This window comes from Mercenaria mercenaria, chromosome 18 (assembly GCF_021730395.1).
Source record: "Mercenaria mercenaria strain notata chromosome 18, MADL_Memer_1, whole genome shotgun sequence".
In the NCBI taxonomy this organism is placed as follows: Eukaryota; Metazoa; Mollusca; class Bivalvia; order Venerida; family Veneridae; genus Mercenaria; species Mercenaria mercenaria.
Genome location: NC_069378.1, coordinates 13,201,347 through 13,226,100, shown reverse-complemented (window position 1 = coordinate 13,226,100; position 24,754 = coordinate 13,201,347). Strand labels below are relative to the sequence as shown.

At 32.8% G+C, this 24,754-nt stretch overlaps 1 protein-coding gene across 1 annotated transcript in view; it reads left to right on the top strand.

Moving 5' to 3' along the window:
* Positions 1 to 4,945: 4,945 nt before the first annotated feature.
* The window catches only part of LOC123537965 (neurogenic locus notch homolog protein 1-like), a 64,765-nt gene continuing 44,956 nt past the window's right edge, over positions 4,946 to 24,754 (top strand). The window contains exons 1-7 of the mRNA XM_053529667.1: positions 4,946 to 5,080; positions 8,980 to 9,114; positions 14,730 to 14,774; positions 15,271 to 15,387; positions 18,909 to 19,040; positions 19,450 to 19,566; positions 20,079 to 20,192. Of these exons, the coding sequence (XP_053385642.1) occupies positions 4,990 to 5,080; positions 8,980 to 9,114; positions 14,730 to 14,774; positions 15,271 to 15,387; positions 18,909 to 19,040; positions 19,450 to 19,566; positions 20,079 to 20,192 (751 nt within the window). The 5' untranslated portion in view covers positions 4,946 to 4,989. The remainder of the gene's footprint in view (positions 5,081 to 8,979; positions 9,115 to 14,729; positions 14,775 to 15,270; positions 15,388 to 18,908; positions 19,041 to 19,449; positions 19,567 to 20,078; positions 20,193 to 24,754) is intronic.

The following is a 24,754-nucleotide window of genomic DNA, read 5'->3' as shown; positions in this document are numbered from 1 at the left end:
AATGCTACCAGTCTGCTTACCATGGCACTGCAATTACTTCAGTCTGTAAATTCAGAGAATAATATTTTGCTTTAAAATTAGTGTTTTAACCTGTTTTTTACTTATTAATTAGTCTATTGGTGTTGCACACATTTATGTTAAGGTAAATGAAATTTTATTTTTAACAAAAAGAATTGTTTATGGATTATTTACTTGTTGTTATAAATGATTATATGATCCACGCCAAGAGAAAACCAACATTGCCGGTTTGCGACCAGCATGGATCCAGACCAGTCTGTGCATCCGCGCAGTCCGGTTAGGATCCATGCTGTTCGCTTTCAAAGCCTATAGTAATCAGAGAATCTGTTAGTGAACAGCATGGATCCTGACCAGACTGCGCAGATGCGCAGGCTGGTCTGGATCCATGCTGGTCGCAAAGCCACTATGTTGGTTTTCTCATTGCACGGCTCATATTGTTTATTTTATAAGATTGGGGTAATTAATTTAAAACATAACATATGAATAACTTCTCCAAAATACTCAAATTTATTAATTCAATCATGTTCATCCAGATAATTCTTTTAATCTATTAAAGAGATTAATGTAGTAAGAATAAAGACTAATGTAACCCTCTATTTGCTATACATTTGGTAGAACTAGTGACATTTTTGGCCCGATCATAACAATGTATACAGTTTAAATTTTAGTTCACTGACATATCCAATAATAAACCAAATGTTTTTATGAACATTTTAAGTTTTAAACTAAATCTATTTTTCAGGTATAGCACCATATATGTATATTAAGTATCGCACACATGAATAAATTGGGACCTTATCAACGTATTGTGTTCAAAGAAGACTTAATGAATCCAGCAGTTCAAAAACATGTAAGTATACTGGCATTATATATTACTATATTCATGTACACACTACCATAATTGTATGTTTGACTGAATGTGGGCAATTGAAAACAATTTCCCGAACATGACTTAATGGATCAATTTTAAAACTTATTTCCAGCAAACTCATGGCAGGTTTTATAATTATCTCCTTCATAACAAGTCCAAATCAATATATAATAATTAAAAATACCAAATTAAGTAATCACATGACAGTCAACATAACTTGAGGTGTAAGTGCAGGTAACTGGCAAAAAATTAAACTAAGTTACTATTTATCATAACAATATGGTAATGGTAATAGCAATGCATAAGTCCAATCTATTAATCATTTCCCAAATCATTGAATATTAAATTTTGTCTGCCATCGTTGGAACTTTATTTTATATCAACATTTGAAATCAAATTTAAGAAAAAAATAAGTTTCTTGAAAATATAACAAGTAATTATTACTTGCTTAAATCTGCAGTGTTGCCTGTATCATAAAGATGCACTATTTTGAATACCAAAACTTACCATGTATGATAATTTAATTTTGAAACTATAAACACAGGGAAAAATTAATGAAGAAACTGCTTTTATGGTTTAATATCTCTTGGTTTATTACATCTACAGGTTTTGCAGTGAGACGAATGGTGGCAAATGATGGCTATGTGGCAGTTAGTGAAAAACTGTGGCATTTTACACTGATGGTGGCTAACATTTACAGTAAATTTCTCAACCAGTAGTGACATTCAGTTGAAAGAAATAGCATATCTTACACTGACTATACATCAGAAGATTGTTGAAAAAAGCCATGGCAAAAAGTGGAAAATACTGATACACTTCAATGACTTTGGAACTGAGTAGAAAATGGTGACATTTTAGCACCATATTGTGTGTATACTTTTTCTGGCATCCGCGCAGTCCGGTCAGGATCCATGCTGTTCGCTAATGATTTCTCTGGTTGCAATAGCATTTGAAAGCGAACAGCATGGATCCTGACCAAATCGAGCAGACGCGCAGGCTGGTCAGGACTCTGGATCCATGCTGGTCGCAAAGCCATTATGTTGGTTTTGTCCTGGCGCGGCTCATATATAAATTTGTTTCATGCATGTAAATAATGTTTTGTTTATTGTATTTTTTCAGCACAGGTAATGAAACACTAAAAAAAAACATAAAATACTTTGTTAGTGTTTTGTTTAAATTTGTAACCTAGCTCTTTTGCATATCATATCTTTTGTTGGTATTTTGTTAGCAGTGTTTTGTTAGTGTTTTCTTTAGCACATATAATGAAACACTAATAAAATAAAAGTATTCTGTTAGTGTTTTGTATAAACCTGTAACATAATTTGCATATCATGTTTTGTTGGTATTTCGTTAGCAATGTTTTGTTAGTGTTTTGTTACCTCATTTGCATGTCATTTGCTATACTAATAAAACATCATCAAAACACAGTATAGCATTAGTGTTTTGTTTAAGTGTTTTGTTTCCCCTTTTTTTTTTCGTTTGGGACACTTAAAGTATCATGCTATACCAAACGTCGTAATGAACACGGCGTGAAACATTTAAAGTATCATGCTATACCAAACCTTATAATGAACACGGCGTAAAACACTTAAAGTATCATTCTATACCAAACCTTTTAATGAACACGGCGTAAAACACTTAAAGTATCATGCTATACTAAACCTGATAATGCACACGGCGTAAAACACTTAAAGTATCATGCTATACCAAAACTCATAGTGAATACGGCGTAAAACACTTAAAGTATCATGCTATACCAAACCTCATAATGCACACGGCGTAAAACACTTAAAGTATCATTCTATACCAAACCTCATAATGCACACGGCGTAAAACACTTAAAGTATCATGCTATACCAAACATTTTAATGAACACGGCGTAAAACACTTAAAGTATCATGCTATATCAAACCTTATAATGAACGTGACGTAAAACACTTAAAGTATCATGCTATACCAAACCCCATAATGAACACGGCGTGAAACATTTAAAGTATCATGCTATACCAAACCTTTAAATGAACACGGCGTGAAACACTTAAAGTATCAAGCTATATCAAACCTCATAATGAACACGGCGAAAAACACTTAAAGTATCATTCTATACCAAACCTTTTAATGAACACGGCGTAAAACACTTAAAAGTATCATGCTATATCAAACCTTATAATGAACATGACGTAAAACACTTAAAGTATCATGCTATACCAAACCTCATAATGAACACGGCGTGAAACATTTAAAGTATCATGCTATACCAAACCTTTTAATGAACACGGCGTCAACACTTAAAGTATCATGCTATACTAAACCTGATAATGCACACGGCGTAAAACACTTAAAGTATCATGCTATACAAAACCTCATAGTGAATACGGCGTAAAACACTTAAAGTATCATGCTATATCGAACCTCATAATGCACACGGCGTGAAACACTTTAAGTATCATGCTATACTAAACCTGATAATGAACACGGCGTGAAACATTTAAAGTATCATGCTATACCAAACCTTTTAATGAACACGGCGTAAAACACTTAAGGTATCATGCTATATTAAACCTTATAATGAACGTGACGTAAAACACTTAAAGTATCATGCTATACCAAACCTCATAATGAACACGGCGTGAAACATTTAAAGTATCATGCTATACCAAACCTTTTAGTAAACACGGCGTGAAACACTTAAAGTATCAAGCTATATCAAACCTCATAATGAACACGGCGTAAAACACTTAAAGTATCATTCTATACCAAACCTTTTAATGAACACGGCGTAAAACACTTAAAAGTATCATGGTATACCAAACCTTATAATCAACATGACGTAAAACACTTACAGTATCATGCTATACCAAACCTCATAATGAACACGGCGTGAAACATTTAAAGTATCATGCTAGTATACCAAACCTTTCAATGAATTCGGCGTGAAATACTTAAAGTATCAAGCTATATCAAACCTCATAATGAACACGGCGTAAAACACTTAAAGTATCATTCTATACCAAACCTCATAATGAACACGGCGTGAAACACTTAAAGTATCATTCTATACTTAACCTGATAATGAACACGGCGTAAAACACTTAAAGTATCATTCTGTACTAAACCTTATAATGAACACGGCGTGAAACACTTAAAATATCAAGCTATATCAAACCTCATAATGAACACGGTGTAAAACACTTAAAGTATCAAGCTATATCAAACCTCATAATGAACACGGCGTGAAACAATTAAAGTATCATGCTATATCAAACTTCATAATGAACACGGCGTAAAACACTTAAAGTATCCTTCTAAACCAAACCTCATAATGAACACGGCGTGAAACACTTAAAGTATCGTGCAATACCAAACCTTTTAATGAACACGGCGTGAAACATTTAAAGTATCATGCTATACCAAACGGCATAATGAACACGGCGTGAAACACTTAAAGTATCATGCTATACCAAACCTCATAATGAACACGGCGTGAAACACTTAAAGTATCATGCTATACCAAACTTCATAATAAACACGGCGTGAAACACTTAAAGTATTATGCTATAGCAAACCTCATAGTGAATACGGCGTGAAACACTTAAAGTACCATGCTAAACCAAACCTCATAATGAATACGGCGTGAAACACTTAAAGCATCATGTTATACCAAACTTCTTAATGAACACGGCGTGAAACACTTAAAAAGTATTATTCTATACCAAACCTCATAATGAACACGGCGTGAAACATTTAATGTATAAACCTCATAATTAATACGGCGTGAAACACTTAAAGTATCATTCTATACCAAATATAATAAGGACACGACGTGAACCAATTAAAGTATCATTCTATACCAAACCTCATAATGAACACGGCGTGAAACACTTAAAGTATCATTCAATACCTAACTTCATACTGAACAAGGCGTATGGTACCTACAATATTACTGTGTTCCATTCGTGTTGATGAGCACTGTATAAGGCAGTATATTATTCTATCCCAAACCTCATATCAAACACGGCGTAAAAACATATTGAAATATTGAGCACGAAACTCCAAGTGAACACGGGGTCAAACACATGTATTATCAATAATTTATCGAAATGTTCTCTTTTTACAGGAAAATGAGGTTTCTTCCAATCGTATTTACAGCTTTATTTATAACACACGCAATTGCACGTCAGGATCTTCGAGGTAAATATTATATATATACATAAATTTTAAATATTTGAAAAATACGAATGTTTTTTTTTTAAAACGAAACAACATCTTTCATATTGTTCAGATAATGTTTTAACATTTTAGAACTATTGTTTTAAATATCTACGTGTTGTGAGTCAGTCAAATTCGGAAAATGAAGGTTTTGTTGCACTCAAGTGGTAACCACAAAATACAAGTATGGTTTGAATGGATATTTCATTTAGCCTATTTTGTTTATCAGAATATGTACTTGCAAGCTGCTGAATCCCTATTGTTAATGGGTAATGCGCTGAGGTAAAATTATGTTGTTTTTCTTCCTTTACTTGGTAATTTCTTCCTATATGTCATTGAATGGTTTCATACGATAGGTAATAATACAATCCCATATACCCAAAGAAAAAAAAGGTTTAGCTTTTTCGTCTTAGTTTCGGCCAAAACTGATACGTTTGGTTTTTGCTTTAATTTATCAAGAATACAATGTTATTTATCAAGCAATTTCATATTGGCCTTGTTATTTGTCCAAGGATTGTCGTAAATACGACTGCCCGAGGACAAATAACTAGGCCAATATGAGATTCCTTGATTAATGATAATATTATTATTCAACTTTCGACTGTTGGTGGTAACAGTATAAGAACTTTGTGAGTTACCTTATGACAGCTATGCGGATTATGGTGAAAAATATTGACACGTTGTTTAGACTCATTTTAGAAATAATCATTGTATGTAGGTACTTGAGAATAATTTTTAGAGATATTTTTGATGAGACATAATCAAGAGTAAATAGAACTTACCTTTGTTTTTTGAATTCTGATTTATTTTTTAGTGAGTTTTCATTTGAACTGTGATAAAACTGCTTTAAAAGTCATTTCCTTTTAGGCTGCAGGCAACGAGACACAACATTGTACACATTTGTGTTGATCAAGATAATACAACCAACCAAGCACATATAATACATTCCCATGCCTCGTTTAATTCTTATCCGATATTGTTTGCAGTTCACAACTTGACACCCATGGTCGCCAATTTATTCATCCACTTTCCAGCGTTTGAATCGCTATTTGTCATTTCACAAAAAGTCCACACTATCAAAATGTCTGTTACAGATAAGACTCATCATTTACATTAATCTGAGTTTCCGTATTTTCTCATTATTTTCCTTGACATTTGCCAGAATGTCTGACAGGAAACACTTGCATATTACACAGTACCGAATAAGTGAAAATATCGTTGTAATCTATGAAGACGTACATCCCTAAATCCCGCACAGTCATACTTGGTTATTACATGAAGATATTAGATGATTTTATGCCAAAATGTGAAAAAAGTGTAACCTATAACTCTTATGTAAAACAAAGTGGCGTCATTTAAAAATCTAACGGAAGTGGGTTCTCCGTATTGACCCTCTCTTTTGAACCAATCAAAATGCTTGAATTCCGTATTGGCCCTGTTTTTTCTCGTATTTTCTCATATTGGTTCAGTTATATTTTGTATTAGCTCTGTCTGTTTCATAATTATGATGCTTGCAATTGATCTAATACAGTCTGTTTTATTGTAAAGCTGAATAATAATAGGTCGTTTTTTCCTGATTAATCGACTTATTCTTACTGATGATTACTGGTTACATGATCTTAAGTGCAATAAACTTTATGAATTAGTAGCTTTTTTAATTTCATCTGCTTATTTCTTGCGGTTAAATCTGGTCTCTAACCGGAAACGTAATAAGATAACACAGGTCGCAATATGTAGGTAGCAACGGGACGGACTTCTACTTTGTTAATTTTAATTTAGCATACTATTACATCAAATGATCAAAATACGAATACTCTATTATTTATGACAAATGCATTGCACTAAGTCAAGTTAAAAGTAGGAATGTTGTAGCCGCTGATTTGAAACTTTAAGACAATTAAGTAATGCATCAAATTGAAAAGAACGGATGTATTCAGGTGTAAATAGAATATTACAAAATAGTCCGCAGATACTAATTATCATAAATTTCTGGTTTATCCACGTATGAAAAAGCAGAAGATCATTATTACTGTAACAATTAAAAACAAACATTTCAAATTAATGTCACAGAATGATATTGCTAAGATGTCTGCCAATACTTGAAAGCAAACAAGTTGCTGTAAAATAGCCCAAAGTATGTCTCTAAAACGATGCGGCACAAAGTAACTTTAGTAACAAATTCAGATTTCCTTGAAATTGAAGTTACTGTTACTCTGCAACTTCATGAATTCCATTAAAATGATTCAAGAATCTTACGTATGCAATTGCATTACTAATTTCTGTATGAGACAACATTACTATTTACTGTCTTAGACAAAAGAAAAACAAGGATAAATATTAACCAGGGAATGCCACATACATAATATGCACCCGCCTCAAAACAACACTTACATCACACAGCTTTGTACACTGCAAACACAAATACACACACTCGCATACAAAGCAAACATACGAGGTAAAAACAAATAAATAAAAAAAAAAATAAGGTGTGGCAGCGCCTTAGAACGATCAGTGGCAAAAACACCACTGGGGAGCTTAAACCGATTTATGGTGCGCACCAATCCTAACTCTTACCCCTACCATGTTTCAAAGTCACGGGACAGTGTAAACAAAAGTAATTCCAACAAGGTGAATTTCATTTTTTTTAACTGATATGTCTTTAATTCTATAAAATAACATAAGTTTGAAAATGTGGCTGTGCCGGATATTTGCATTTCTTGTCTGTCATTTCACTACAAAGTCAGTCTTGGCATTTATGAACTTCATATTTTTTTTTCAAATGACAATGTTGTATATTCAATTTCTTGTTCGTTATTCAGTGTTCGTTAATTGACTTATGCGATATATATATATATATATATATATATATATATATATATATATATATATATATATATATATATATATATATATATATATTCTGTATGGTGTAGTTTTATGTGTATATATCCTTTATTATCTGATGAGTCAATTATTGCAAGTCTTACTATTAAAGCTATTCACTTCAGTTTTTTTTTTTTATAAAATCCATACGTATATTACATACGTAAACCTACTCAAATAAATACATCTAAGTTTTTAAGATTTTTTTTCCCGAAAGATTAAAAATATTTTACCATTGTGCATTCAACCGCTGGAAAAACAACAGTTTATTTCATCTTATATTCGGCTTTGTAATAAATATTTTCTTTCTAACCATACACATAGTTTGCGATTACATTTGGGTTGCAACTAGCTCCTTTCAAATACACGGCTTTTTGATTGCATCTGACGGGGTAGTCCTTAAAATATGAGAAACATAATCAAGAAATTTGGCATTTTCATGCTATAGGCAAAGAAAACAGGTTATCAGATTAAGTAGTTCTGCACGTTTGATCAATCGGGAATAATAGCATAACACCATTTATCCGAATAACGTTGAATAAAGCTAGCAGTCGGCATATGAAAATAAAATCGTTTCATGAATTAACGGCAAGCCCTTGGTAGAGTTAATCAATCTGCTACGTTACCATCTTTTTAAAGGTCAAACATAATTATAAAAATGTTTGATACGTACTTGTAAAAGAATGCCAAATAAAGTCTTAAAGTTAGCCTGTAATGTGTGGATCTCTTTCACTATGGGCAAATATCTCAAGAACAAGGGCAAAGACCTTTACATTTTATTTCATCCTATTATGTACCAAAATTATGTTTATTTACGGCTGTGAGATGTTTCATTAAAAATTTTCTATTCACAAAAACTTTATCAACATTGTGAATTTTACACAGATGCTCATTTTGAAAACTTGTGCGAAGTCCATTTTTTAATCCGCCTAGCAAACAACCAAACCTACCCGATTGAAAACTACATAAAAGTAAACTGTTTTCTGCATCACTCTTAGATGGATCGAGGCGATACATACTTGGGGATTTCTTTCACCCAGATTTAGACAAAATTCCAGACGAATGGAAGAAACTAGAGTGTACACTATGCAAATGCGAGAAAGAATGCCATGCTGCATTGTTTGACTACAAAGGTAAATCTTCAAATTTAATCACCTTCATGTTTTTCGAGATATATTTAGATATTATTTATATAAAACGGAAATGTTACAGAGAGTCGCTGTCTGCAAATAGGTTGTATTAAAGTATTTCCGTAATATTTGCAGCAAAAGAATCGATGTCTTGCAAAAAAGCTTTGGTATTAAATAAGTGTTATAGTTGCTTTTCAAAACCAAGATGGTGTTGTATTTGAAATGTAAAAGTTTACTATTTTACTATTTACGGGACCAATTACAGCAAAACGGCTGAAATACAGTTGAAAAACGGCCTTAACCCCCCACCCCACTAAAAGAATAAACATTCAAGCCCACTAACCCTATAAGAATAGTTTCGATGCTGCTATATATATATGGGTTTGGGGCCAATAGGGTCTACCATACATCCCCCCCCACTTAGACTTTTTTCATAGGTACCAAATTGTTTGACAGGACCAGCTATTTCAAAACAAAAAAAATATTCCCATGAAAAAAACTTTTTTGAACTGCGTGTGATTTATGTGAGGTATATTGTTCGGAAAAATAATTTAAACACCTATTTTATAGGAAGAATCACTTTACACATGTTACGTTAACATTTCAATTACCATGTTTTGTTTTATTGCTCAGGTGAGTTATTATGGTCGCTCGATGTCCGGCGTCTGTCGTCTGTCTGTCGTCTGTCAGTCAACATTTAGCTTGTGTATGCGATATAGCCTGTATTTTTCAACTGATCTTCATGAAATTTTGTCAGAATGATAACCTTGAGAAAATATAGGCTAAGTTTGAAAATAGGTTATCTGGGTAAAAAAACTAGGTCACTAGGTCAAATTAAAGAAAAAAACCTTTGTATGCGAAAGAGGCGGTATTTTTCAAATGATCTTCATGAATTTTTGTTAGAATGATTACCTTGATGAAATCTAGGCCAAGTTTGAAAATGGGTTATCTGGGCTCAAAAACTAGGTCACTAGGTCATATAAAAAGAAAACCTTGTCTATGCGATAGAGGCTGTATTTTTCAACTGATCTTCATAAAATTTTATCAAAATAATTCCGTTGATATAATCTAGGTCAAGTTTGAAAATTAGTCATCTTGGGTTAAAACCTATGTCACTAGGTCAAATCAGAGATAAACATTCTGTATGTGATAGGGGCTGTATTTTTCAATTGATCTTCATGAGTTGTAATAAAAATGATTGCCTTGATAAAATCTAGGACAAATTCGAATATGGGTTTTCTGCGGTCAAAACCGAGGTCAAAGAAAAACCTTGTGTATGCAATAGAGGCTGCATTTTACACCGAATCTTTATAAAAATTTGATCAGAATGTTTGTCAGGATAAAGTCTTGGTCGAGTTTGAATATGGGTCATCTAGGGTCAAAAACTTGGTCATCCAGTAAAATTAAAGACAAACCTTGTGTACGCAATAGAGGGCTGCATTTTCACTGGATATTCATAAAATTTAGTCAGAATGATTGCCTTGATACAATCTAGGCCGAATTAGAATATGGGTTATCTGTGGTCAATAACTAGGTCACTGGGTCAAATCAATAAAAACCCTTGTGTATGCAATAGAGATTGTATTTTTCAATTAATATTTATGAAATTTGGTCAGAATGATAGCCTTATGAAATGAAGGTCAAATTTGAATGTGGATCATCTAGGGTCAAAAACTAGGTAACTAGGACAAATCAAAGTAAAACGTTTTGTATGCGATAGAAGCTGTAATGTTCAATTGAGGTTAATGAAATTTTGTCAGAATGATTGTCTCGATCAAATCTAGGTTTGATTGCAGGTCATTTTGGCTCAAAAACTAGGTCACTAGGTCAAATTGAAGAAAATACTTGTTTACACTTAAGATACCACATTTTTAGTCCAATCTTAATGAAAATTGGTCAGAATATTTGTTTCTTTGACATCACTAGGTCAAACATGTTTACACTTTTATAGTGTGTATATACACAAATAATGGGGTTACAATTTGGGACTGCCTTTCATGGAAAATGTGCTTTTAATGGATAATTATTTTTGTTTTGTGTGATCGTGAAGTGTATACGCAGTCGTTACGTGAGAAATGAAGCATTTTGTTTATGAATTTCTGAAACACATGCATTGTATTGAGATATTTATGTTCTTATTAATAACATATTCACTATTGAAAAGCAGCACTGAACAAAAACTAAAGATACAAGATAAAATATTCAGGTAGTTGAAGTAATCTTTAGATTTAAATTTATGAAAGTGCAAAAAGCTGTCAAGAATGTGAATAAAATTAAGTGCTTGAAACCCAAAATTGTTAAGAAAACAAATACTTAATACTATTCAAAACTTCCAAGAAGACACGTAGTGCCTTCAGAACGACATTCTTGTTTGAATGTTTAAATTACAGCGGCACTTGCCTACTAATTTGAAAATGGAGTCTATAGTGAAAATAGAAACGTTATACTATCGAATTGAAAGATGCACAGAACGTCTGACTTCGGATTTTTGGAACAATACGCTTTTTCCTAGTGCCTAATAAGTGTCCACATAGCTTGTCCGACCGCAAGGTCTTGCACATCAGTACAATATGGATATATGGTATATATACATATAGTGTGCATTTGTAAATAAAAGTTTTTCATGGGAACATTTTTTTGATTTTGAAAGAGTTGGTCGTCCTGCAGAACAATTTGGTAAAAAAATGTCTAGGGGTGCATAATAGATCTTTTTGGCCCCCGTACTACACCTTATTAGCACATTTCATATAAATAAATATTTCTCTCCGGAGGGTGCGTCTATCTATCTTTAAACTGATAGGGAATCAATCCTACGCATAGCGAGGAAAATCGGGACCGATCCCTTTACGGTAACATGCGATATACCGAATGAGATATTTACTAGCGAATTAGAAAATGTGTTATTCCGTCATTTCATTATACAGTTCTTTTACAAATGTTATGGAGTGAGTTGAAGTAGGATTATTTACCAGATTTTTATAGCGCTCTTTTCATCCATAAAATAAACGTTCAAAAGCGCTGATCGATTCCCGATTGAGGCAATGCCTTATTTTATATCATTTTATGAATGACATTTGATTACTCTTTGATTCTAAAGCAATTGTATCGTTTTATTATAAATACTTTCGAGTCTCTTGCTACAGTTTGGACTTTTGACAAAGACAGGTCATGCCTTTATCTTACCTTTTATACCTAATTTAACTGATATTCAAACTTTATTTGTTATGATTGATGCACAGTTTGTCTTAGTGTTTCTCTTAATGTTCCAGTATGTCCGGGAATATTTCACCATATAGTACTATATAACCTTTGAAAGATTAAAACATATTTCGTACATTCTGTCATTCTTGTAAATGTTTCAAAATGACTACAATAGTCTTTTTTATTTCATATCTATCAATTAAATATATTTCTTATATCTTGATTTGGTATCACTAAAAGATAACAGTTTTGCCAATCTGATAAAAGTTTTTTATTTAAATACCAGCATATTCGATTTTGTTTGTTCCAAAAAAAAAAAGTAAAAAAGGGGTGGGGTGGGAGAGGAATTTGAAGGGGAAAGGAGAAAAGGGATGAATATACAAAAGGAATGCTACGTTCCTTAATCACAGTTACACTTCAACGTAAAGTTAAACATAGAAAAACAGACAAGTAAGAGACAAGAACACAGTAGGGCACAGCTTTAGACTCACAAGCACACAAACGCACCCATATAAGCAGGAAAAAACAATCGTGTACCGCCTTAGGATTCAAGCAGCCAAAATAAAGGGGGGCCACGAAAACTAACTCAAAGTAAAAGGGGAGGGAATGTTAAAGGGAGCCCGATTGCGACAGGGGGAGTGAGGATGAGGAAAATACGCTTACAACAAACAAGAAAACATACGCAACAGACAATACAAGACAGACAGAAAACCACTTGAAAATAGGGGCACCGCCTTGGAACGGTCAGTAACCTATATAAAGGAAATTGGAGGGGGTGGGGGGTAAACACGTTTAGGGCATGCCAACCTCGCACTTACCCTATTTCCAACGAACAACATAATTTAAATAAAATCCCTGCTGAGAAAGGCTCTAACAGCGCAAAAATACCAGATTAATTAAGTTAAACATACAATTAACGTAAATCTAAGGTATAATTAAACCAATGTACTCAACAACTTGTCTGAAGTCAGAGTACCAAGAGCTTAACTTTTAAGGGCACGACTAAGTCATCGCACCATCAAATAGGAAAGCTTAATTAACTGTAAAGGGGTCGACCACTAAACATGCACTGTGCTTCACGATTTTCGCATCGTATTCTCTTTTGATAAGCTTTGTTAAACCCATTTTACAAATATTTGATTAAGGTAAGGAGTATGTTTATTTTCCCGAATTTTATATACTACATCTCCATAGTATTCCGGGTGTGTAAGTCTAAGTTTCAAAAGTGTTTTTAGGCTAGTATCGTATTTTTCTAACAGTTCCGATCATCTGTAGTAAAATTTACTGAAAGCTAAATAAATGATAGCGGTAACCCTGTTTTAATAATTTCTCGGTGATATGAAGTTTTCTGTCATCGAAATCCTCTATCTTCGAGCAAGCTCTTGCAAAACGAATAAGTTGTGAAATAAAGATACCATATGATGTTGCTCGAGGGACATCTCCATCAAGATGGGGGAAGTTGACAATTTCAAAATTAAAATCGTCCCTTTTATCATACATTTTCGTTTCAAGATTATTATTCACAATTGTTAAATTTAGATCCAAACATGACGCTTGTAAATCTGAAGTATTAGCCTTGTTAAGCTGTAACTCTTTTGGGTAAATATGTTTCACCATTTCTGAAAAATATTGGTTGTCCATATTTAAAATATCATCAAGATACCTTGATGCTCCATTAAAAGCTTCAATAATTTCAAATTCTGTCTTAGTGGATAAACTAAGCATGAAATCGTGTTCATAACTGTATAAGAATAAATCATAGTCCTAATATATGACAATAACTCTTCAAGACCATATGATTTCTCCTACTAAGCTAAATGGGTTGGTTTCGTATATGCCCTTATCACGCTACTATTTTTAAAATTAAAAAAAAATACATTTCTTATTAAACTTTATTTTACTCACATGAATGACTGCACAAATCAGCTGTATGATTATATGAAAGCACATATTTGTAGTATTGTGTGTTTTATCGAAATTCGATCTAAAATAATAGTTACGCGGATGATGCAATAATATACATTTCAGACAATTTCTGAAATAACAGAAGGAACCTTACGTATTTGGCCCCCGTACTAATACACACCTGAATTGTATTACACGTCTCTTCTGGTTCAACATTAGCATTTATACTAAAATCCCTGCAGTCACTGTACATTAATACTTAATCTACACCAAACACGTTTTTGACCCCCGTACTAATACACACCCGAATTGTATTACACGTCTGTTCTGGTTCAACATTTGCATTTATACTAAAATCCCTGTAGTCACTGTACATTAATACTTAATCTACACCAAACAGAAGTGTGGATTCTAAACGTGCAGTTATGTCACCAGAAGGCACTTCTGGTCATTTGCGAAAGATTTTGTTTCATTTATTTCTTTTGAGTGATGACGATTTTCTCTCCTTTCAGAATCAGAAGTGTGTAACCCATTTATGGACTCAATTTCATGCTCAGGTAATATTTAGCCATAGGTGTATTTAAATCAATATATAACCTTCATAGAATAGTATTGAACCTTAAATTTAAACTCAAAAATAGATACTGCTATTGAACCCATCTATTTAAGCCTATGGACACCATTGTGACTGCAAAGAGGTAATCCTAGTCACATTGTTGGAACGTTGAGCCTATTGCTACACAAAGGCCTATCCATGACCGAGTCCGCCAGGGAGTTCACAGAATTACGGATTGCGTGTTGGTGCATTGTCTCTCTGGATCACGTGGTGTACATGTATATTCTCCGTGACGATTTGATTAAATACATTTTGGATAACAATTCTAAGAAACGAACTGATCCTTCCTAGGCTGTTTTCATATAGATTGAAATTATTTTGCAAAACAAATCTTTAGGAGTACAATCTGTGTTACTGCACTTTTCAGCAATACTGCTTACCTTAGAGATAGCTTTCGTGTTAAATAAAGTACATAACATCGTGAGCTTACATTTTAGATCCTATGAATTTTTGTGCAAGTAGTCCGTGTAAAAATGGAGCTGTATGTGTAAACAAAAACAACACATATGCATGTCAGTGCAAAACAGGATGGACAGGAATTAATTGCGACAGCGGTATGTTTCATTATATAAATATTAACTTGTTTGTATTTTTTTTTTGTTTTTTTTTTTGTTGTTTTTTTTTTCTATTTTATTTTTGTAGTTCATATCGGGAAACATTAGTGCATCTGTCTGATGTTAATATACTGGAGGACAAGAGGTAATAAAATTAGAGAGTTACAGAAGATATGCCGTCATTGCAAAACGAATCGTATGTATACAGTCAATCAAATACTAGAATACACAAAGGGATAATGCCAGAAGGTATCAATGAACATTTTGGTTAGACAGAGGTGTCTAAGAGTTCAGTCCTTTTCATAAAACTGGGCATAATTTTTTACAGTGGAAAAATGTTTGCAAAATACATCGAAAATTACATTATAGTGTAAGTTGACTATCATTAACTTCAGTATTTATACAAAACAAACAAGATATATTCATAATGGTTCCTGACGTTTATCCAGGAGATACCATGACTCATTTTGGCTCATTCTTGCATAAATTGTATAACCATTACGTACCTACTATATGTACAATAAGGTAGACGATATATTAACGGAAAATAGGTCTTCAACTGATTGCATTTTATAATGATTGTCTGTTTGTAAATATAAAAATGACTGTGTGTGACCCAAGTGATTACATTCTCCGTATCTATTCTTTTGAAAATCATGGCGTTCATTCTGCATGAATCGCAAAAGGCAATATGACAATATTACGATAACGTCCCTTAGTGATTACATACTCCCTCCTTGTTTGTAGGAAGACCTTTTCCCAGAAGATGTCACAGTTGTTCTGTCTGGTGAAAAGAATGACTGGGAAGTAGTATTTTGATGTTGATTAGAACAAAGTACATGTATGTGCAACTTTTAAACAGAAATTGTTAACAGAATGGAAAGGAGACGTAAATATGTAAAAATGAATTCATTTTCCAATGTCATGCTATGTAAGGGAAATACTATGAACTTCTAATTATTATTTGCGCAATTCATAGATTAGGCAATCATATTCTGTCGCACAATAAGGAATAAATTTGATAAAAAATATACAGATTAAAAAAAAATAATAAAAAAAAATAAAAACACAACAGTAAGTTTCCAAACTTATTTTCCAAAATGAAGACAAAAATACGAGGAATATTCTAAATGTTATCATTCTACTTAGAATAGATAAACTGTAACAAACTAGAATAACAAAAAGAATATAAGAAGCTTGTTTTAGTGTAGTGTTTGACTTTTCAGCTTATATATTTTGGCTTGGGTGGTTCAAATACTGCCCCTTTTAAATTAATAGCTTTGGGTACAATTACACCATCCTCTAGATATTCTGTCTAATTTATATTTGTTTTTTTCTTTCTAGCTGTTGTTTAGGGTTGGGGATGGCCGCAGTTTTTTATGCAGGCTCAGTAACCTCAGATCTTTGTTCTGGATTCCAGTTTGTTCAGTTATATGCAATATTTTCACGTTTAGGGCAAACCCATTATATTAACTGGGGACTATACGCCGCATTTCATGGATTGCACTTTGTGTATCATTGAGCATTCAATGTGTATCGCCGTATGAATACATCAGCGTATGTCTCGAAATTGTATTTCCGTACTTGTAACATGTGTAAATGATAAATACTGCTCAACGCGGAGTTAGTAGGCATGAGTGGTATCATGCATTTACACTACCGTCAATGACCAGGCTCAGTAAAACCGGGCATGCAACATTTTCATTTATGTCGTGTTGGGTCACCTGTGACTTTCCACTCCCGTTGTTCTTTCAATACTTAAACCAATAAAGCAACATTTTATTTGGAAGTGTTCTATTACAAAAAAAATCCTGTGGCCAATTATCTGCAGTTGTGGTAATAACATAGAGAATAAAGGCTGTATCAAACAAATTATTAGTTTGTCTGCTACAACCTTGGTTTGTGTTATGCATGCAGTGTTATTAATCTCATATATGGAAAATGCCAGTTTGATGTCAAAAGAGTAGGTTATCAGGTTGAAGCAACATAATACTTTGAGCAACAGAGCGCATAATTTATACTTAACATCTCATAGTAGGGAAGACTGCGAATTAAATGTTGCAACATACATATTCATCTTTATCATTACCATCACCAGCCATGATCTAACGGCTTCTTTCTTTCTATTGTCGCTGCATTGTACTGCTTGTCGAATATGCTTCTTTTCCGTCAGTCGTTTATATACTGCAACGGTACATTAGAACAAATATGTGTCTTTGTTTGGCTAGATATGTACACGTGTTTCTTTCTGCAAATGCCTATAAGTAACACTCCTCGCACCTCGCAATACGGTATCAACATAATCTTCATTTTTAGATCAAGTAGCGAATACTATTTTGGGTTGCTTTTCTTCTGTAAGGGGACGCCATACTTGGAAATAACGTTTTGTGGTGATTATTTTTAAACTTTAACTCTTTCAGTAACGGTCTTGTTGTAAGCTTTCTTTCGCCCGCGCCTATTTTGTTCACTGTATGATCCGTATTCCTTCAATTTTAATTATTTGTCTCCCTTTCTATATTCAGCATGCACAACGCGTTCTTTCTTTCTTTGTTCCATTAAGTTGTATGTTTGTCGTCCATACCTTTTCATATTAAAATCAAACGTAAACATTACTTACCTTTGTTCATAAGTGATATGTTCATTACATTTTCCATAGTTATTGTGGTTTTCCAAAGTTTACTACTAACAGGAATGTCATTAAATGCTTTTTGAATGTTAGTTTTTCATTGGTTTGGAATCCGCGTCTTCTTTCTTTCTGCCTGGGTAGCCTAGTGCTATAGCGCCTGCTTGTAGTGTGGGAAGACTGGAAAGGCGGGTGTCAGTTTGATGTGATTGGATGGGGTACGTGATATTCCAGTGAAGCAGCATTATAAAGACAGGCCTTGCGTTCACTGTTACAATGAGTTCTGAATAAGCAATATTGTTTACTTTTCATTCTTCATTATCAGGTCATATGTCAATTACTAGAGGTGTTTTGGCATTTGAAAATATTCTATAGCAATTCGTCAAGGCAAAATTATAGAATAACTGCTGTATGTGTTTTTCAATTTTCACTTGACTTCAGCTTTCATATTTCATGTAAACAAAGAACCCACTTCATTTTCTCCTCACTGTAGCCAATTATGCAATATACTAAGCAGTACCTGCTGTCATGAAATCACAGAGTTTTACATGCATCTCTTGATATATAGCTTTGCTATGGAACAGCAGTTTCTATTTCTATGACTTATCACTTGCAAGTCTAGACAAATAAGCTTGTTTAAAAAATTAATAGTCCAGTGAGAAGAATGTGCTAAAACACATCACATATGCATGTTGTTTGTTTGTTTTTTTTTTGTTTTTTTTTTCTTTTTTGTTTTTATGTTGTTTTTTTTTGTTTATTTGCTTTGCATACTATGAGGTTATTGTAATACATGTATCTTACCTCAAATACCTTCTAAAATCCCTTAATGGACATCGGTTACGCGACAGTAGATCGCATCATTACGTGAAGCTAATTGAAAATAACCGAACTGTTTCAGCTGTAGTTTCCGGACCAACGGTTGATCACTGTTCAAGCAATCCATGTACCAACGGAGGGACTTGTAATAACGGTCCTGATGGATATACATGTCAATGTCAGGCAGGATTGACGGGACACAATTGTGAAAAACGTATGTATACTTATTTGAAAATGAATAAAATTCCTCGTTTGTAGCTAATAACTCTGACAAATGTCAGTTCTTCAGAAAAAGACAGAATAGTAGATATTTTTTTTCTAAGTTGATACTATTTGAAGTTTAAATACCTACAAATATTGTGATCTTCTAGTCTAAAAGGGACTGTATGCAATGTCTAATGAATAACATAAAACTCTAACATTGAATAATACTTAGGTGTTATTAACATGTTTCAGTATTGAGCAATTATTATTCATTTTTAGCATTTAATCATGTTAATCCATATTTACAAAATAAATGTGTGCTTTGCATTGTTACGTAATTCCTATTGTATAGAAAATAATTCCACGGATCATACAATACCTATTATGATATTAAAATTTACAAACTATATTGATTATAGAGTTGAATACAAACTTGTGTACAAATGCAACGTGTCTGCATGGTTCATGTACGTTAAACAATGGCAGCTACAGATGCTCATGCGATCAGGGGTGGAAAGGCAACCAGTGTCAAACAGGTCTTATCTATTTCTATTCAGTAGATTATTGATTGGTAACTGGTCTGAGAAATTACTTACTTATAATTGTCACCGATTTATAATAACTTCTCAATAACACGTTACAATTAAACTGGTAAACCTTTAGATTTTGGTCTCCAAACATATAAGGTACAAAGAGAAGCATAATGCAAAAGCACTAACTATACTGAACAGCAAAAGAAACCATTCAGATGCATAACTGGAATATCTTTTTATATATTTTTTTTTAATTTGGCTTGTTTCTTCATACCACATTACACTTGAAAATCTTCACGTATTAAATTTTAAAAAATCGATGAACCATGAAGTCAGTAGTCCCACAATAGCCATTTAAAAGGCTATTGATCTTCTGCGCGTGGTATGAAGAAAAGAAGTGAAACGTATAGATTTATGTTTCTTATAAAAATACCCAGGTTATACATCTGGATAGTTTCTTTTGCTGTTCAGTATATTTTGTATACTGATGCACATATGTCCCTTTTCCCAATCAGAGGTGAATGAATGTGATAAACACCCGTGTCAGCATGGAGGAAAGTGCTCAAATTCAGTCGGGGGCTATTCATGTTCGTGTACTAGTGGTTGGACAGGCTCTGATTGTATTCAAGGTATGTTATATTGTTTTTCAAATAACTCCTTTCCTTTCAAAACGTTTTATAGCCAACGTTTAATTACTCAACTGCTGAACCATAGTTAAATATCAATTATGTAAGGCCATTTTATCTGCTAGCTTGCATATACACGGTCTGAAAGGAGAAAAGATCAGGGGGGAGGGTGACGTATTTTGCATTTTGCTGCTTTTTAGGCGAGAACAATGCTGTTTGCAGTTCAAAATGGCGTTATTTGTTTACTTTTTGACCTAAAAGCGGACACATTTTGCAGTGGTAAGTGTGTTTAGTATATACAAATTTTCAAACATAACATAACATAACATAACATATATTTTATTTGGCATTAAACTGCAATAGCACATTTATAGCCACAATATTCATACATGTTATGTGTAATTACATAATCAAGTTTCACAACTTACATATCCGTTTTACAGAGAAATTCGTGTTAATACACAGACTATATATCATCGAAATTTCATGTAATGGAGATCTCAGTTCAGTACAACAAATATAAAGGAACATTCAGTACAATGTGGTATATCGTATATAATGTTAATATAAGTATATTAAAATCAGTAGAGAATTTCACATTATTACACAATATTAATATGATGTAACCCACTGGAGCAATATTTCAATGTATTACGACATTCAAACATGACGCTCTTTGAACGCAAAATATAAATATTTCGCAACACTATTTAATATTCTATGATTTTTGGAAGACATCAATAATTCAAATTTCTTTAATGTTGGCCATCTACAAAAATAGGGTTTGAGAAATTGTTTACGTATACTGTAATACTTTGGACATACAAGCAAAAAATGGAATTCATTTTCTAATACATTCATATTACACTGTAGACATTTTCTATCTTCTCTGGGAATATTTTCATATCTACCTTTTTCAACAGCTAGATTGTGCGATGAAAGTCTGAATTTTGTTAGAATTATCCTATATTTATTTATATTTATATGTTTCATATATTCCTCTAACTCAAAATCATGTTTATATATATTATATGAAGATAACCTGTTTGAATTGTTGATATTTGAATACCATGTTTGTTTGTAAATATCTAATATTCTTAGTCTAATTAACCGGAAGTTAAGGTTAGAAATATCTTGGTTTAACCACAAATTGGACATTCCGATATCATTCAATATAGTTTTTACTTGATAAACCCAATTATTTCCGTTATATGTAATATTATCATCTGCATCTCGTTTTAGTAAATGATACATTTGTTTTAGTAGACAGTTATCATCTGATTTTAGTATTTCAAACGATAACGCCCAGTTGGTGGCCTTATAATCTTCTCTCGGCTTTTGGTTTTACATGTTTATCGTTGTTTGTTAAAAAGTTATTGAAGGTACAGTGATAGTCCTATAAATAAGACCTGACATAACATATTTTTACATTTTGATGTCTATTGGTTATGTCAGGTCTTATCGGATCGCCATTTATAAGATGTAGTGAGTAGCGAACAAACTCCTGGTCCCCTTAAATCTTCAAATTATAAACAATATAATACAATCAGAAATGAAAGAACACTACTTACACCGAAAATAATCCTTTTTTTTTCAACTGCCTATGTAAAAAATACAAAAAACCCGTACTTTTTATATATAAATATCGACTTGTTTCTTTCCACTGTATATATCGCAGTGTATTTGTGTTAGGGTGTGCAACATTGCCGGTCTATTCCGAATGTTGTGTAAACACAGTTTCTTTTTAGAATCAATTTTGGACGAAATATTTTCCCTCTAGATCACTTCGCAATTAGTTCAGGTGGAAAATTGTTTTCGTCTAAGTCGATTCTAAATATATTATAACCTGCTGAATGTGCATGAAAAATGGCGGAATGTGTATTGAAAAGTGTACACAACTGACATATATTGGATATTAGGGGGTTTAAAGGTAAATTTTAACAAGATATCATTTGAATATGATAACTAACGGTAGGTTCAACTGTTTAAACCTGCGAACATCGTATATTTTACGTATAAGAAAATGCCACATTCTACTGATTAGGGCTCTTTTAGACGTTACAATGCAAATTGAAAATAAAATGTAAAATAATAAAATAATAAATGTTGAAAGTAAAATGAGCATGTACACGTCTAATATTTTGGACTAGTACAGTGCCAGTTTATAGTGACGAAAACATCGTAGCCGTGCATGAAAATGTAATTCCTGTACAGAACGAACTCTTTACGGGATGTTTATTGATTTTTACATATACATAAATTTATACAGTAATTTAAGATTTTTATCTGCTACTTCTAAAACCTCCCATTGCAAAAATATTTTGTTACAGGCAAGATTTTTTCTGTTTGATGTATACACGACAATTTTGTTGTTCTACCGAGATGTCCTCTTGAAGTTTTCAATCCAATATTAAGATATTAAGATTGGCAACTAGAAATATTTAAAAGTGGTATATATACCAGAAATATATATGTGTTTTCCTACAATATATGTACAATTTACAACATAAAAATTTCAGTTTATGAAAGCTTTCAGATGGAACAGATGTTTAATTTCTTTCTGATTATATCACAAATATTATTCACTGTTTGTGCATTAATAATATATCTTCATACTGGTATAATGAAACATATACTTTATTCGTGTTGAACTCGCGTTTTTTTTGTGCGGAACCTACATAAGTCTTGTGGTCTTACCTAGGGACAATTATTTGCCTGTAAATGACACTGATGTGTTCAATCATTTTAGATCTTACTATGTAGCCAACACGCAACATTGCATTCTTCTTCTTCCTTCTTCTCATTATTTTTATTGTTATTATATTATTTTTATTATTAGATTAGTAGATTTACTCAGCACCCGTCCGTAATGAACAAGTTTACATACAGAGGCAGGCACTCCGGGTGCCAAATTCATCCTTTTTCAGTACAGACACAGAGCGATCTGACTAGAGCGACAGAGCGGAGAAAGTCCCGGTAACAGAAAGAGAGAAATCGTTTAGAAACAGACATTTCTGGCTTACTGAACTTAGCTCTTTTTTAATCATTAATGTGCTTAGTCTACAATATCAGTACAAACGTAGCACTATTTCATTGGAAGAATCAATGCACACCTCATACCTAGGTGGTCTGCTCTAAAGAGCATCTCATAAATGTCAAATGCTTGACTGGTATTTGAACCCTTGACCTCTGGATTGAAAGTCAAGCGTATCACAAATATACCAACGTTTCATTGCATTTATTTCACCAACATATTCATTACCAGACCGGATTATAACATAATTAACGGACTTTTGCTGTAGATTACTAAAATGATGAAAGTTACAAAATTACAAATCAATTTCATTAAATGTTTCCTTTTTTATTCTCAATCCCATGAATGTGTTTTTATTAAATATATTTCCTTCCTTTTTAGAAGTATTTTGTTTGAGTTACTAAAGAAATCAAATGTGATTCCATTGCAGGATCTACAATTTTGACATTTCTTTAGAGATAGTGCATTGTACCTTAGTCCTGAAAGTAATCTGCAATTTTATTTAGGTTCTTTCTATCATTTGTACTTAATGGACTCGTGCATATCATGAATATGAACTTTGACCTTTAACTGTGACCTTAATCTTGAAAACAGCCATCCAAAACTTGCACGTTGTCTCGATGTGGTGAAAATTCTTTTTAAGTCTCCAGGTCAATATGTCCTTGAGCTTTGATCGACTGAACACAAAAACATACAGAATCCTTCCAAAGTGGTACTTAGTCGAAATGTCAAATTTGAAAGCTACTCCAGTTACACTTTGTTACTTATAGACAATGTTGAAAGACGGACAGATGGACGGATAATAGCATTCCATTATACGTCCCGCTTTTTTCAAAACTGGCGTATAAAAAATAAATAAATCATTTTAAGGTGTATATATATATATATATATATATATATATATATATATATATATATATATATATATATATATATATATATATATATATATATATATATAACTTATATATAGTCTGTATATTTAGAGACGTATGTCCTGTATAAGAGAAATTAATATAGGGAGATATCCTAAAATAAAGTGGGGTAAAAGTTATGTTTGTACGCTGCACTTCACCTCAATGTCCTCTGTCATTGTATACTATCTGCGTAAATTCCCTACATCAGTTGTAGTGTAATGCCCTGGATAGTAAAACTTACTAAAGGGATATAACTCAAAAAGTAGGGTAGAGTAATGGTTCGTGTGCGGCGCACATTTTCACTTGAACCAGTATTACTTGAAATTATCATAAGTGTCAGTTTGGTTTTAAATTTCATTCATGAGTTCGAATCCACACGAATATGCACAGATATCAAATAAAGGAAGATGATTAAATAAATAAGGAGGATAGAGTTATGTCATGTTGCTGAGCTGTTCGTAAGACAGCACGCTCGACTTTTCTCAATGATTTACTCTGAATTAGATCTTTACCAGTAAAAACGTTATAAAACGTTTACCAAAAAAAAAATTAAAAGGGGCATAACTGTATTAAAATTCAAATCAGAGTAATTGGAATTGTTTCTCCTGATGTAG